Here is a 12,258-nt window from a genome sequence, read left to right on the forward strand (position 1 = left end):
GAGCGGGCCCTACTGTCGGGAGGAGCAGAGCGGGCCCTACTGTCGGGAGGAGCAGAGCGGGCCCTACTGTCGGGAGGAGCAGAGCGGGCCCTACTGTCGGGAGGAGCAGAGCGGGCCCTACTGTCGGGAGGAGCAGAGCGGGCCCTACTGTCGGGAGGAGCAGAGCGGGCCCTACTGTCGGGAGGAGCAGAGCGGGCCCTACTGTCGGGAGGAGCAGAGCGGGCCCTACTGTCGGGAGGAGCAGAGCGGGCCCTACTGTCGGGAGGAGCAGAGCGGGCCCTACTGTCGGGAGGAGCAGAGCGGGCCCTACTGTCGGGAGGAGCAGAGCGGGCCCTACTGTCGGGAGGAGCAGAGCGGGCCCTACTGTCGGGAGGAGCAGAGCGGGCCCTACTGTCGGGAGGAGCAGAGCGGGCCCTACTGTCGGGAGGAGCAGAGCGGGCCCTACTGTCGGGAGGAGCAGAGCGGGCCCTACTGTCGGGAGGAGCAGAGCGGGCCCTACTGTCGGGAGGAGCAGAGCGGGCCCTACTGTCGGGAGGAGCAGAGCGGGCCCTACTGTCGGGAGGAGCAGAGCGGGCCCTACTGTCGGGAGGAGCAGAGCGGGCCCTACTGTCGGGAGGAGCAGAGCGGCCCCTACTGTCGGGAGGAGGAGGAGGAGCAGAGCGGCCCCTACTGTCGGGAGGAGCAGAGCGGGCCCTACTGTCGGGAGGAGGAGGAGGAGCAGAGCGGCCCCTACTGTCGGGAGGAGGAGGAGGAGCAGAGCGGGCCCTACTGTCGGGAGGAGCAGAGCAGCCCCTACTGTCGGGAGGAGGAGGAGGAGCAGAGCAGCCCCTACTGTCGGGAGGAGGAGGAGGAGCAGAGCAGGCCCTACTGTCGGGAGGAGGAGGAGGAGTAGAGCAGGCCCTACTGTCTGGAGGAGGAGGAGGAGTAGAGCAGGCCCTACTGTCGGGAGGAGGAGGAGGAGCAGAGCAGCCCCTACTGTCGGGAGGAGGAGGAGGAGTAGAGCAGGCCCTACTGTCGGGAGGAGGAGGAGGAGCAGAGCAGCCCCTACTGTTGGGAGGAGGAGGGGCAAGGGGGAAAACCATTCAAAGAAATGACATGCCCTCCTATAACTGGTTATTACACCAGTTCTATTTGTGATATTAAGATTCTAACGACGGCAGTGTGTTTTTAGACTTATTTAGGAAAAGTCAAGGACGGAGTGGGCAAGAGTTAATGGCAGAGTAATAAAAACTAAAAAGTTAATGAGCTGTCAAAATGACTGCTTTAGGGTTCTAGTGTTAAGAGCTATCATTTTGAATGGGTTTAGAGTTTTGACATATCTTTGTGTTTGTGGAGGGTCGTCTCATAGCAGGATGGTATTAAGACCATTGGAATTTTAAACAAACGTAATGTTTAACCATGTAGAAGTTTAGAGATTTGACCGCCTCCTTCGGTCTCTCTTGGTCTGCGTCCGTCTCTCTCCTCCCTCTCCCCGCACCCCCTCCCAGGGAGAACATATTGAAGACAGCGAAGGCTTTGGTGGAGGACACTAAGATGTTGGTGTCTGGAGCAGCGTCCGGTCAGGACAAACTAGCCCAAGCTGCCCGGTCCTCAGCTAAAACCATCACACAGCTCACTGACGTGGTCAAACTGGGCGCCGCCAGCATCGGCTCTGACGACCCAGAGACACAGGTGACCTATTATTCATTTTAGGTGACATCTTCTGTTCCCAGAACAGTCCTTAGTGGACAGAATTACTGTACCATTTTAGACTGTTTTTAATTAATTAAACATAGGCCTACTGCAACTTTACTTTTTTCAAAGAGACTGCTATTAAAAGTAGGAAGTGCTGTAGCTATTTAGGGGGACCTATTGATGTACCCAACCTGAGATGGACTCTACCCCGGGTTGTGTCCTTAATAAGCTGATGTGTGTGTTCTGTATAGGTGGTTCTGATCAACGCAGTGAAAGACGTGGCCAAGGCCCTGGCTGAGCTCATAGGGGCCACTAAGTGTGCTGCGGGCAAGGCTGCAGACGACCCGTCCATGTACCAGCTGAAAAGTGCTGCCAAGGTAGGAGACCCAGTGAGACCCATATTGGACTCTCAGGCCACTGTCTCTAACAGGCATTGTTGCATCGTCATCCCTCCTGGCTGTAGCTTATTATACAGTTATTATACATCTTGTTGACTGTCTTTTTAGTCCAGCACTAGGCCTAATCTAGGCTTAATCTGTGTCCGGGTAACCGCCCCATTCTGTTTGAACTATGTCTAGTGCTCTGAAATAAAATATTGTAAGATTAAATCTTGTAATCTACGCCCAGTTGTCCCCCAGAAACATGGCAGACGTGAACGGGATGCCTCCTCAGTCTGATATGTGCGTAAAGGGTGTTCTGGTGAGCGCTTCCAGTACACCAGATGAAGGCATGCTGTCGTTGTGTGCCATAGCAGCAGATGTCCTCCCCTTCCTTTAGGCCTAGCCATTAATCAACATCCCATCTACCTCTTATATGCTAACGCCATGCTCTCATCTCAGCGCTAGTCAATGACCCAGCCAAATGGAAAGGAAGCAAGATCTAAAATCAGTCAGCCACTACCTACCTAGCGCATGTGGTGGGAATGTAGTTTAACAGACTGATGGACTGTGTCCCAAATGGTATCCTATTCCCTATATAGTGCTCTACTTGGGGACCTGGTTAAAAGTAGGGCACTATACAGGGAATAGGATGCCATTTGGGACGCAGTCATAGTAATCCAGGGAACTCCTTTTAACCTGCTTTTGGACCTTCTCCAAGCCCTGAGGCAGACAGACGGTAGATAACAGGTAGAGTATGGCTTCTATTAATTTCAGCCCAAACTGCAGTGCTGTGGTTCATGTTGATGGCTGTTGTGCTCCCCGTCTTTCAGTTCCATATGGTGTTTATGTACATAATAATACCAACAGCACACGCAAACTGTCAACAGAAAAAAAGGTTCATCTCTCCGCCCACCAAAGGCAAGATGTCTCTCTGATGCCCCCCAGTGCTGTCTCTCCCACTGACATCCTTGGACCTGTCTCCCCCATTGTCCCCCCTCTGGTAACCCACCAGGTGATGGTGACCAACGTGACGTCCCTGCTGAAGACGGTGAAGGCTGTGGAGGACGAGGCCACGCGGGGGACCAGAGCCCTGGAGGCCACCATTGAATGTATTAAACAGGAACTCACGGTAAGCAATCATCTATAAAGTTATTTAGTTAATCAATGACTTGATTAGGATAGATGACAATGGACATGCTCTCTCACTTATGCTTTGTGGCCTAAATGTGTCCTCATGCTAAGCTGTAAATGCTTTAATAGTTACATACTATAAAAGCATTGACATATTGAATCATCAACCATAACGGTTTATATACTTGTCACTAGATGAACTCTAGAACGGCCCAGGCCTTGTGTTTTCCCTGCTATCCTTATCTTTAGTAACTGACAGAGGACCACAGATCTCCATTAGTTTGTGGTTCCAGCTCTAAGCTTTATCAGTATCCCCCCAGGACAGCCTCCTAGTGCAGCTACTACAACTAGAGCCTTGATCAAACACGGCTATTACCATGGGATCAATAAGATAAACCAGAGTTAAAACTCAACAACCAGGGTTGCCACATAGGGACACATTAGTATGCCTGTTGTGTGTTTGGTCATTATAGGACATAGCCCTGTTAGGTGTTACTGCACACAGCTGTACAATTAAACATTATATGGAGAGCTGTTTGATATATTAAATCAGTGAGGTTTTTAAGAACATATTGAGTGTTGTATTTCTTCAGGTGTTCCAGTCTAAGGACGTCCCGGAGAAGTCGACCACGCCTGAAGAGTTCATCCGCATGACCAAGGGCATCACCACGGCAACAGCCAAAGCAGTGGCGGCTGGGAACTCTGCACGACAGGAGGATGTGATCTCCACAGCTAACCTGAGTCGCAAGGCCATCTTCGACATGCTGACCACATGCAAGGTTCTGATCAATACTCCTTACTAGGGAAGATGTCCCCTACCCTTCTATCCTGTATAGTTAAACCCTGACCAGCACGGCCATTTTCAACATGCTGACTATATGCGAGGTTGTGATCATCCCTAGGCCCTAAACGTTGTAGATGTTAGAGGAAGAACAGATATTGATATTACTCCTCATCTCATCCATACTGACCACCTGGAAAGTGGATCATCTGACTCCTAACACTGTGTGTCTGTGTCCCTCAGCAAGCAGCTTACCACCAGGAGGTGAACAAGGACGTACGGAGCAGAGCGCTGCTCTACGGGACAGAGTGCACCACAGGTTACATTGACCTACTGGAGCATGTGCTGCTGGTAAGTTGGGTGGGGGTGGGTATGTCTGTGATTGAGAATAGAGTAATAGTGATGATGGGGATGTTTTCCTGAACCACCTCTACTCTGGGTGTATCTCCAGGTCCTCCAGGGGCCTACAGCAGAGCAGAAGCAGCAGCTGGTGTTCTACTCTAAACGTGTTGCTGGGGCTGTTACTGAACTCATTCAGACTGCTGAGGCCATGAAAGGTGAGAGAAGACACTTCACTCAACTACTGTACGCCTGGTTCATAATATAGGACAGTAATGATCATTTAGCAGATATACTGTATGTATCCAGAGTGTTCTTTTAACAGTCTGTTCCTGCCTTCTTTGCCACAGATGGAGGTAAGTTAAGTTCATCCATCATGCTCTTCGTTTTAGTTTCCTTCTCACCATAAAGACATGGTGAAATGCTCATCACCATGTCATTGCAGTCTGGATGCTCTTAATTTGCATATTTAATGTCACTGATAAGATAATTGCGATTCAATCTTAAACACGCTTAATTTGCTGTGCATGCCGTGTCATTTGTTCTGTCTCTGTGGTCTCCATATTGTGAGGCATGCTCTGTTCATACACTGCTGTGTGTGTGGTAACTCACTGTGTGTGTGTTTCAGGCACAGAGTGGGTGGACCCAGAGGACCCCACAGTGATAGCAGAGACAGAGCTGTTGGGGGCGGCAGCGTCCATCGAAGCAGCGGCTAAGAAACTGGAGCAGCTGAAACCCAGAGCCAAGCCCAAGGTAGGAGACTACACCACCCACAACACACCTCACAAGCCACATGGGTATTTTTAACCCCCAATTTCTACACTAATAACAGAAATGGGATGCATAAGTTGGAGCAAGAATGACAATCCTGTCAGTAATTTTGTCTTGGTGCTTGTCTCATTGTTGGGGTGTTTGTCATTATGTGTTTGGCTGTCTGTTTAGAGACGGTGTCTCATCAGTTTTGACACTAAGACTCTGTGGTGTTCAGTCACCGTGAGTCAGTGTTAGATCCAGAGGGTGATGCTCTATTCACTATTTGAATGTCTAATACTTGTATTGTCTCTCCTCACATACAGTGAAACTAGTGGCAACCTCTCTGTCTCTGGATTTATTCATGTTTGTACACCTGTATGTACACCCGTCTGTATGTACTTTGGTCTGTCTACCAGTCTATCAGTCTGTCTGTAGCTGATATCATGTACATTGTTCAGGAGGAACCCCCTACTCTATTCTGACTTTGACCTTCTGCTCACCGCTCCCTCCTCTCTCCCTCCTCACTCTTTTCCTCTTTCAATCCCTTTCTCCCCCCCTATGATTCTAACCCTTCTGTTCCTCCCTCCTTCTCACTCACTCACTCCCTCTCTCGCTCTCCCTCTCTTTCTCTCTCCCTATTTTTCTCTCCCTCTCTTTCTGTCCATCTTTCTTTCTCTCTCCCTCCTCCTGTCCTGTAGTTCTAGTTGTAGCCCATCTGTCCCTATATACAAAGTACTCCTCTGATCAGAGGAAAAACCCTGGAAGCCTTCTCTGCAGGCCTCTGTCTGATATGTTTGATATATTAGGTTGTTATTCAATCCAACTATATATCAAACATATTTCTACAGTGTCCCGCCCTGTCTACAGACTGTGTGTGTGAGGGACTGGTCTAATCTTGGAATGACTTGGCATAGAATAGTTGTAAGTGTTTTGTGTTCTTACTTCGTTTAGTTTGCCCCAAGTAACAGATGTTACTGAGAAGTTTCTGTAGTGCAGACAGTACGGATTTGTAAACAATCTGTGTCATTGAACTATTTTGAAATTGAAAGACTTGAACAGCTGTACTCTAAAACTCCAACATCAAAACCATTACGTTTGCCATGTAATATGATTGCTGCCTATCTTTGTATCTTCCTGTGAGACGTCTGAGTTGTGACTGTCTCGTCTCCCCTTCAGCAAGCAGATGAAACGCTGGACTTTGAGGAGCAGATCCTGGAAGCAGCTAAGTCCATCGCTGCGGCCACCAGTGCCCTGGTCAAGTCTGCTTCAGCTGCCCAGAGAGAGCTGGTGGCTCAGGGCAAGGTGGGCTCTATTCCAGCTAATGCAGTGGATGATGGTCAGTGGTCCCAGGGTCTCATCTCAGCGGTACGTACACACACCATCTAAATAAAGCCTCCAAATGACGTTTAGCAATCCTTTTTTTGGAAGAGCTGGAATGAACACATCATTAATTGTAAGGGATGGCATCTTTGAAATGTATATGAAGCGTTCTCTCTGTGTTCTCTCCTACAGGCCAGGATGGTAGCAGCAGCCACCAGTAACCTGTGTGAGGCAGCTAATGCCTCGGTCCAGGGCCAAGCCAGTGAGGAGAAGCTGATCTCGTCAGCCAAGCAGGTGGCAGCCTCCACAGCCCAGCTCCTAGTGGCCTGTAAGGTTAAAGCTGACCAGGACTCTGAGGCCATGAGGAGACTACAGGTACTAGGATGATGAATAACAATTGCCCCTTGCCTCCTATGCACTCCTGTAGATCTTACACGCCTATCTAATTGTTTCAGATCTGGAGGGGTGCAGGGGGAGACGGGGCTCGGGGTCAATTTGGAATTCAGTGTAACCCCACAAACACACATCTTGTGATTAGCATTGTGTAATAGTTGTAACATGTTATGTGGTAAGATATTGATGGACTGTCCTCCCAAAGGCTGCTGGTAACGCAGTAAAGAGGGCGTCGGACAACCTGGTCCGAGCGGCCCAGAAAGCAGCGTTCCACAAGGCAGACGATGACAACGTGGTGGTCAAGACCAAGTTTGTGGGAGGAATCGCTCAGGTGAGACTTCAGGGCTCTGGCAGACTCCACAGTGACATGTAGACTGTTCAAACCAGATTAACTCTTGTCAAGCCTTTCAGTTCTGTAAGTGGACACATTAAGAACAACTCCAAGCATTTATCAGGAGCTGACAGCACTGTACAGTATGTTGTACAGGCTGCTTTGAATCAGGTGTTGTGTAGTAACTGGTGCCTGTTCTATCCTAGTGTTAATTAGCTAGGTGTTGTGTAGTAACTGGTGCCTGTTCTATCCTAGTGTTAATTAGCTAGGTGTTGTGTAGTAACTGGTGCCTGTTCTATCCTAGTGTTAATTAGCTAGGTGTTGCGTAGTAACTGGTGCCTGTTCTATCCTAGTGTTAATTAGCTAGGTGTTGTGTAGTAACTGGTGCCTGTTCTATCCTAGTGTTAATTAGCTAGGTGTTGTGTAGGAACTGGTGCCTGTTCTATCCTAGTGTTAATTAGCTAGGTGTTGTGTAGTAACTGGTGCCTGTTCTATCCTAGTGTTAATTAGCTAGGTGTTGTGTAGTAACTGGTGCCTGTTCTATCCTAGTGTTAATTAGCTAGGTGTTGTGTAGTAACTGGTGCCTGTTCTATCCTAGTGTTAATTAGCTAGGTGTTGTGTAGGAACTGGTGCCTGTTCTATCCTAGTGTTAATTAGCTAGGTGTTGTGTAGGAACTGGTGCCTGTTCTATCCTAGTGTTAATTAGCTAGGTGTTGTGTAGGAACTGGTGCCTGTTCTATCCTAGTGTTAATTAGCTAGGTGTTGTGTAGTAACTGGTGCCTGTTCTATCCTAGTGTTAATTAGCTAGGTGTTGTGTAGTAACTGGTGCCTGTTCTATCCTAGTGTTAATTAGCTAGGTGTTGTGTAGTAACTGGTGCCTGTTCTATCCTAGTGTTAATTAGCTAGGTGTTGTGTAGTAACTGGTGCCTGTTCTATCCTAGTGTTAATTAGCTAGGTGTTGTGTAGTAACTGGTGCCTGTTCTATCCTAGTGTTAATTAGCTAGGTATTGTGTAGTAACTGGTGCCTGTTCTATCCTAGTGTTAATTAGCTAGGTGTTGTGTAGTAACTGGTGCCTGTTCTATCCTAGTGTTAATTAGCTAGGTGTTGTGTAGTAACTGGTGCCTGTTCTATCCTAGTGTTAATTAGCTAGGTGTTGTGTAGTAACTGGTGCCTGTTCTATCCTAGTGTTAATTAGCTAGGTGTTGTGTAGGAACTGGTGCCTGTTCTATCGTAGTATTAATTAGCTAGGTATTGTGTAGTAACTGGTGCCTGTTCTATCCTGTGTCCAGATCATTGCAGCCCAGGAGGAGATGCTGAGGAAGGAGAGAGAGCTGGAGGAGGCCAGGAAGAAGCTGGCTCAGATCAGACAGCAGCAGTACAAGTTCTTACCCAGTGAACTACGGGAGGACGAGAACTGAGCTATACCCTGCTGCATTGCCATGCTGCCGCTGTGTGTGTGTGTGTGTGTGTGTGTGTGTGTGTGTGTGTGTGTGTGTGTGTGTGTTGAGCGCATTTGTACCTGTGTGTGTATATGTAGTATGTTACCACACACACGAGCGGTGGCCCAAATGGACTTTCTCAGTGTGCAACAAGGTTAAGTTGGCCTTTTAATGTGCCCACTCAACCAGTGGGGTCAAGCCCAGAATGGGACATGGATAGCTACTGTCTACTACACCTGCATGGTCTTTAACTACCAGGAGTTGTCTACTACCACTATGACTTGGCTTGTAACGGTCTATTACCCTGCATTACCTGCCAGTTAACCTACACCGGAATAGTCTTCTCTAGAAGCAATGGATTTGTAACAGGTGAACAAGCTGAAAAAGTGCATGCTAATAGTTTGAATGTCTTTCTCTATGGAGCTATACATTTGATGTGATTAGATACCAGTGTTGACATTGAATCTCCAAACTTCGGGGATATTTCTAGATGTTAGCATGGTCTTAACCTTTTGGCCGGAATTTCTTTCATAAAGGAAGAAGAGTGTGATATGTTAGGTGCATACAGTACATTAGGCATTTACACACACATTGCTATTCATTTCCTCTTTTGTGAGAAATTATAGCATTTCATAGATATTACTAGTGTTTGAAATGTCACACGTATGTGATTTGACCCTTATGTCAGCTTGTGGTCTATATATATATATATATATATATATCCTCCTTGTCAGACAGCAAGTAATTCAGACAGTTGAGGTATTTGGAGCATATTGAAGAATAGCTTATGGATCTTATTTCATGGAAGCATTTCTTGTCGCATTCACCGTTCGGCTTGCGTAGACCCTTTTTAAAAATCCTTGTTTAGATGTGCTCTTGACACTGAAGATTGAAATGTACCTAGTGTTGAGGGCTCTGGTCAAAGGTAGTGCCCTATAAACGCTTAAATTTGCGTCTAATTGCTGGAGACCTCTTTACAACAACCTCTTATGATGCATTACAATCTAGTACTTTATTATTTCTGTGATTTGGAGACGAAGCTACTACAGAATAACATTTTTAGCAAGTTAATATACTCTGACATTTACAGTAAGCTTAACTAGTCTCATCCCTTCCACTGCTACAGATCTCCTAGCCCTGCATAACCTGGACCGTGGACAGTCAGTTAACTGGCTTCCTTCTACTATTCTCTATTAGTTTACAGTTGATATTGAGCCATACAGCTGGAACTGATGTTCATGAAGCAATACTATGAAGGCGCTGTAGGGGGCAGTGTTGGTGTCCTCACAGCCTCCTGACAAGCAGTGTAATGAAGTGCCCTCTTGCTTGATCTTTTCAAACCTCAAACACTACAAACTCTGCACCTCTGAAAACCGTTCAGTTACTGTAAGAAAAAATACTAATGTAGGAAACAACTGCTGGTCTTGAAAATGTATTACGATTTAAGTAGGAGTTTAAAAAAAACATCCAGGCAATCTGAAAAAAGATTCTCATTGATAAAGCGTGATTTCTCTACAACTCATAATGCAAACTTAAATGGATGGCTCTGATATTGTAACACCCCAGACCTCTTGAATGAATGTGAAGTGGTAAATCTTTGTTGACTATACACAATGTACTGTGCTTCTGTTGGTTACCCCTGCTGTCTTACACGGGGCATAGTCCCCCATCCCTCCATAGGGGCCTGTTGGACCACTACCGTGGATCACGTCCTGTTGTTGTTCACCTGTTGAATCCGTCTCACTCTTACTCTAATGGTGCTTTGTGTAACTGTAGTGGGAAGTACTACTATTGCAGTATATTTACCTTCTGTTTGCCAGGGTTGTGTTCATTATGCACCAAATGGAGGAAAATGGAGGAGTGACTAACTAGAATTGTCCAATAGAACAACAAAAAAATCCTAATGAACACAACCCAGGTTTGGTTCTAGCTTATGGTTTTACTAGTTTTAGGACAGTCAGTGAGTGTCGGTTAGCAAACAAATCATTATTGTGAGGTAAAATTCTGCTCTTGCGTGTCAGTCATATGCATGGCTTCTGGGTTCTATGATTTTCGGAACAGAAAATACATCTACACGATGCACTGAATGGTATTGGTATTCTGAACTGCACATGAGGACAATAACCCCTAACAAACTGCAAACGGTCCATGTTAAACATGTTTTACTCCGTATTGATGTGTAACAGTAGGCTCTACAGTTCAAACGCTGGTACAGTTCTGTCAGAGTTCACGCATCTGGTCTTTGTAGTATTATGTCATTAGTGCCTTAGTCTCTAGCTCATACAGCGTCTGGTCTGCTTGTGACAACTTATCTAGCTGGATAAAGGAGTGTGGTCAGTATCAATGAGTAGGGCCTTGAGTTGTTGCTGTCATAGCCTATTACCAAGACTTTTAGGTCCCATAGAGATGAAAAACACGGCCTCACAGGTACTACTGCGTTGTCCTATAAACTGTACCTCTGTCCCCATCTTTCTGCCTGATGCAACCATGGCCTTGAGGGCAGAGACGAGTGTGTCGCTGTGTAAAAAGTACCATCACTATATGTATACGATATATATGAAGACAACACATTTTTGTACTGCATTCCATGGGCATGTACCAAGATGCTTCTGAACTCTGTATGACAGAATGGAGTCTGTTGTTCGGTTATTGTATGTTACAAGTAAATCATAGGATTCACACACTCCGGACAATAGGTCTGTACTCTGCTGTCTCACAAAAGTTTTATGGATTGAATTTATTTTTTCTTTCTCTTTTAAGCCACGAGGAATAGTTTTTTTAAGGATGAATGTGATAAGGATATTAAGATGTATAGCTGTCACTGTTAACGTAGTGTGACACATTTCAATGGTAGGTGGAAACTGTTCATACCTGTGTGTTTGTCCCATAATGAATTCAATGATAATTAAAGTGCAGTTCTACAAGAAAGATAGATATGAAGAGACAATGACCTACAGTATGGAAACTATTTATTTGGCCACAAGAAAACATATTTTTTGTATTCACTGAAAATAAAGGGTTTCAAAGTAATATGGGCTGCAGAATTGTGTTTTTACATGTTGTGTTTTTGTTGTCTTGTTGAATATAGGAGTGTGATCATGAATGGACAGGCTAACATTGTCTGATTCCAGCAGCCTTCTCCTAGACTAATCTACATTCTCAGGTTCAGGCCAGCTGGAAATCAAGTCACAGATGACCGAGAAGTTGTTGTTGTTTAAAGATGAGGTGACAGACTAATGACATGTATACTGTAGTAAAGCTTTAATAATCACAAATCCTAGCATCACATCCTGCACATAAAAACATGCACTACTAGCACAATAACAGAACATGATCCTGTGGTTTGAGGAGACTTACTGCTCTAGAGGTGACTTTTTCAGGCAGGGTCCCTTTAAGCAGCTCCTCTGTCAGTGAAGGTAGATGGTATTTCTGAGTCAGCAGTGAGCCTTGTTCTATATTTAGCTGGTGTTGGTTAGAGCCGAGACAGGTACTAATTCTGGCCCGCTCTAAAATCTGAGGAGGGAGGTGATTTGTAAATTACACTGGCACAGCTGCTCCCTCCTTCTGCAGGATAATACCCAGAATTCTTGGCAGGAAGGGTGAATCTCAAAACTATAATCACTGATCTCAAGGTGCTGGACAGGTGAAAGCAAAATGGCACCCATCCGATCCTTTAAATCAGTGAAGTAGGACAATCTACTGGTTCACAATTGGAA

At 46.2% G+C, this 12,258-nt stretch overlaps 1 protein-coding gene across 1 annotated transcript in view; it reads left to right on the forward strand.

Moving 5' to 3' along the window:
- The window catches only part of LOC129854484 (talin-2-like), a 126,551-nt gene extending 114,979 nt beyond the window's left edge, over positions 1–11,572 (forward strand). Inside the window, exons 47-57 of the mRNA XM_055921567.1 lie at positions 1,488–1,671; positions 1,926–2,051; positions 3,067–3,183; positions 3,779–3,964; positions 4,210–4,317; positions 4,418–4,523; positions 4,934–5,058; positions 6,235–6,423; positions 6,571–6,753; positions 6,977–7,102; positions 8,393–11,572. Of these exons, the coding sequence (XP_055777542.1) occupies positions 1,488–1,671; positions 1,926–2,051; positions 3,067–3,183; positions 3,779–3,964; positions 4,210–4,317; positions 4,418–4,523; positions 4,934–5,058; positions 6,235–6,423; positions 6,571–6,753; positions 6,977–7,102; positions 8,393–8,521 (1,579 nt within the window). The 3' untranslated portion in view covers positions 8,522–11,572. The remainder of the gene's footprint in view (positions 1–1,487; positions 1,672–1,925; positions 2,052–3,066; positions 3,184–3,778; positions 3,965–4,209; positions 4,318–4,417; positions 4,524–4,933; positions 5,059–6,234; positions 6,424–6,570; positions 6,754–6,976; positions 7,103–8,392) is intronic.
- The last annotated feature ends 686 nt before the right edge of the window (positions 11,573–12,258 follow it).

This window comes from Salvelinus fontinalis, chromosome 4, assembly GCF_029448725.1.
Source record: "Salvelinus fontinalis isolate EN_2023a chromosome 4, ASM2944872v1, whole genome shotgun sequence".
In the NCBI taxonomy this organism is placed as follows: domain Eukaryota; kingdom Metazoa; phylum Chordata; class Actinopteri; order Salmoniformes; family Salmonidae; genus Salvelinus; species Salvelinus fontinalis.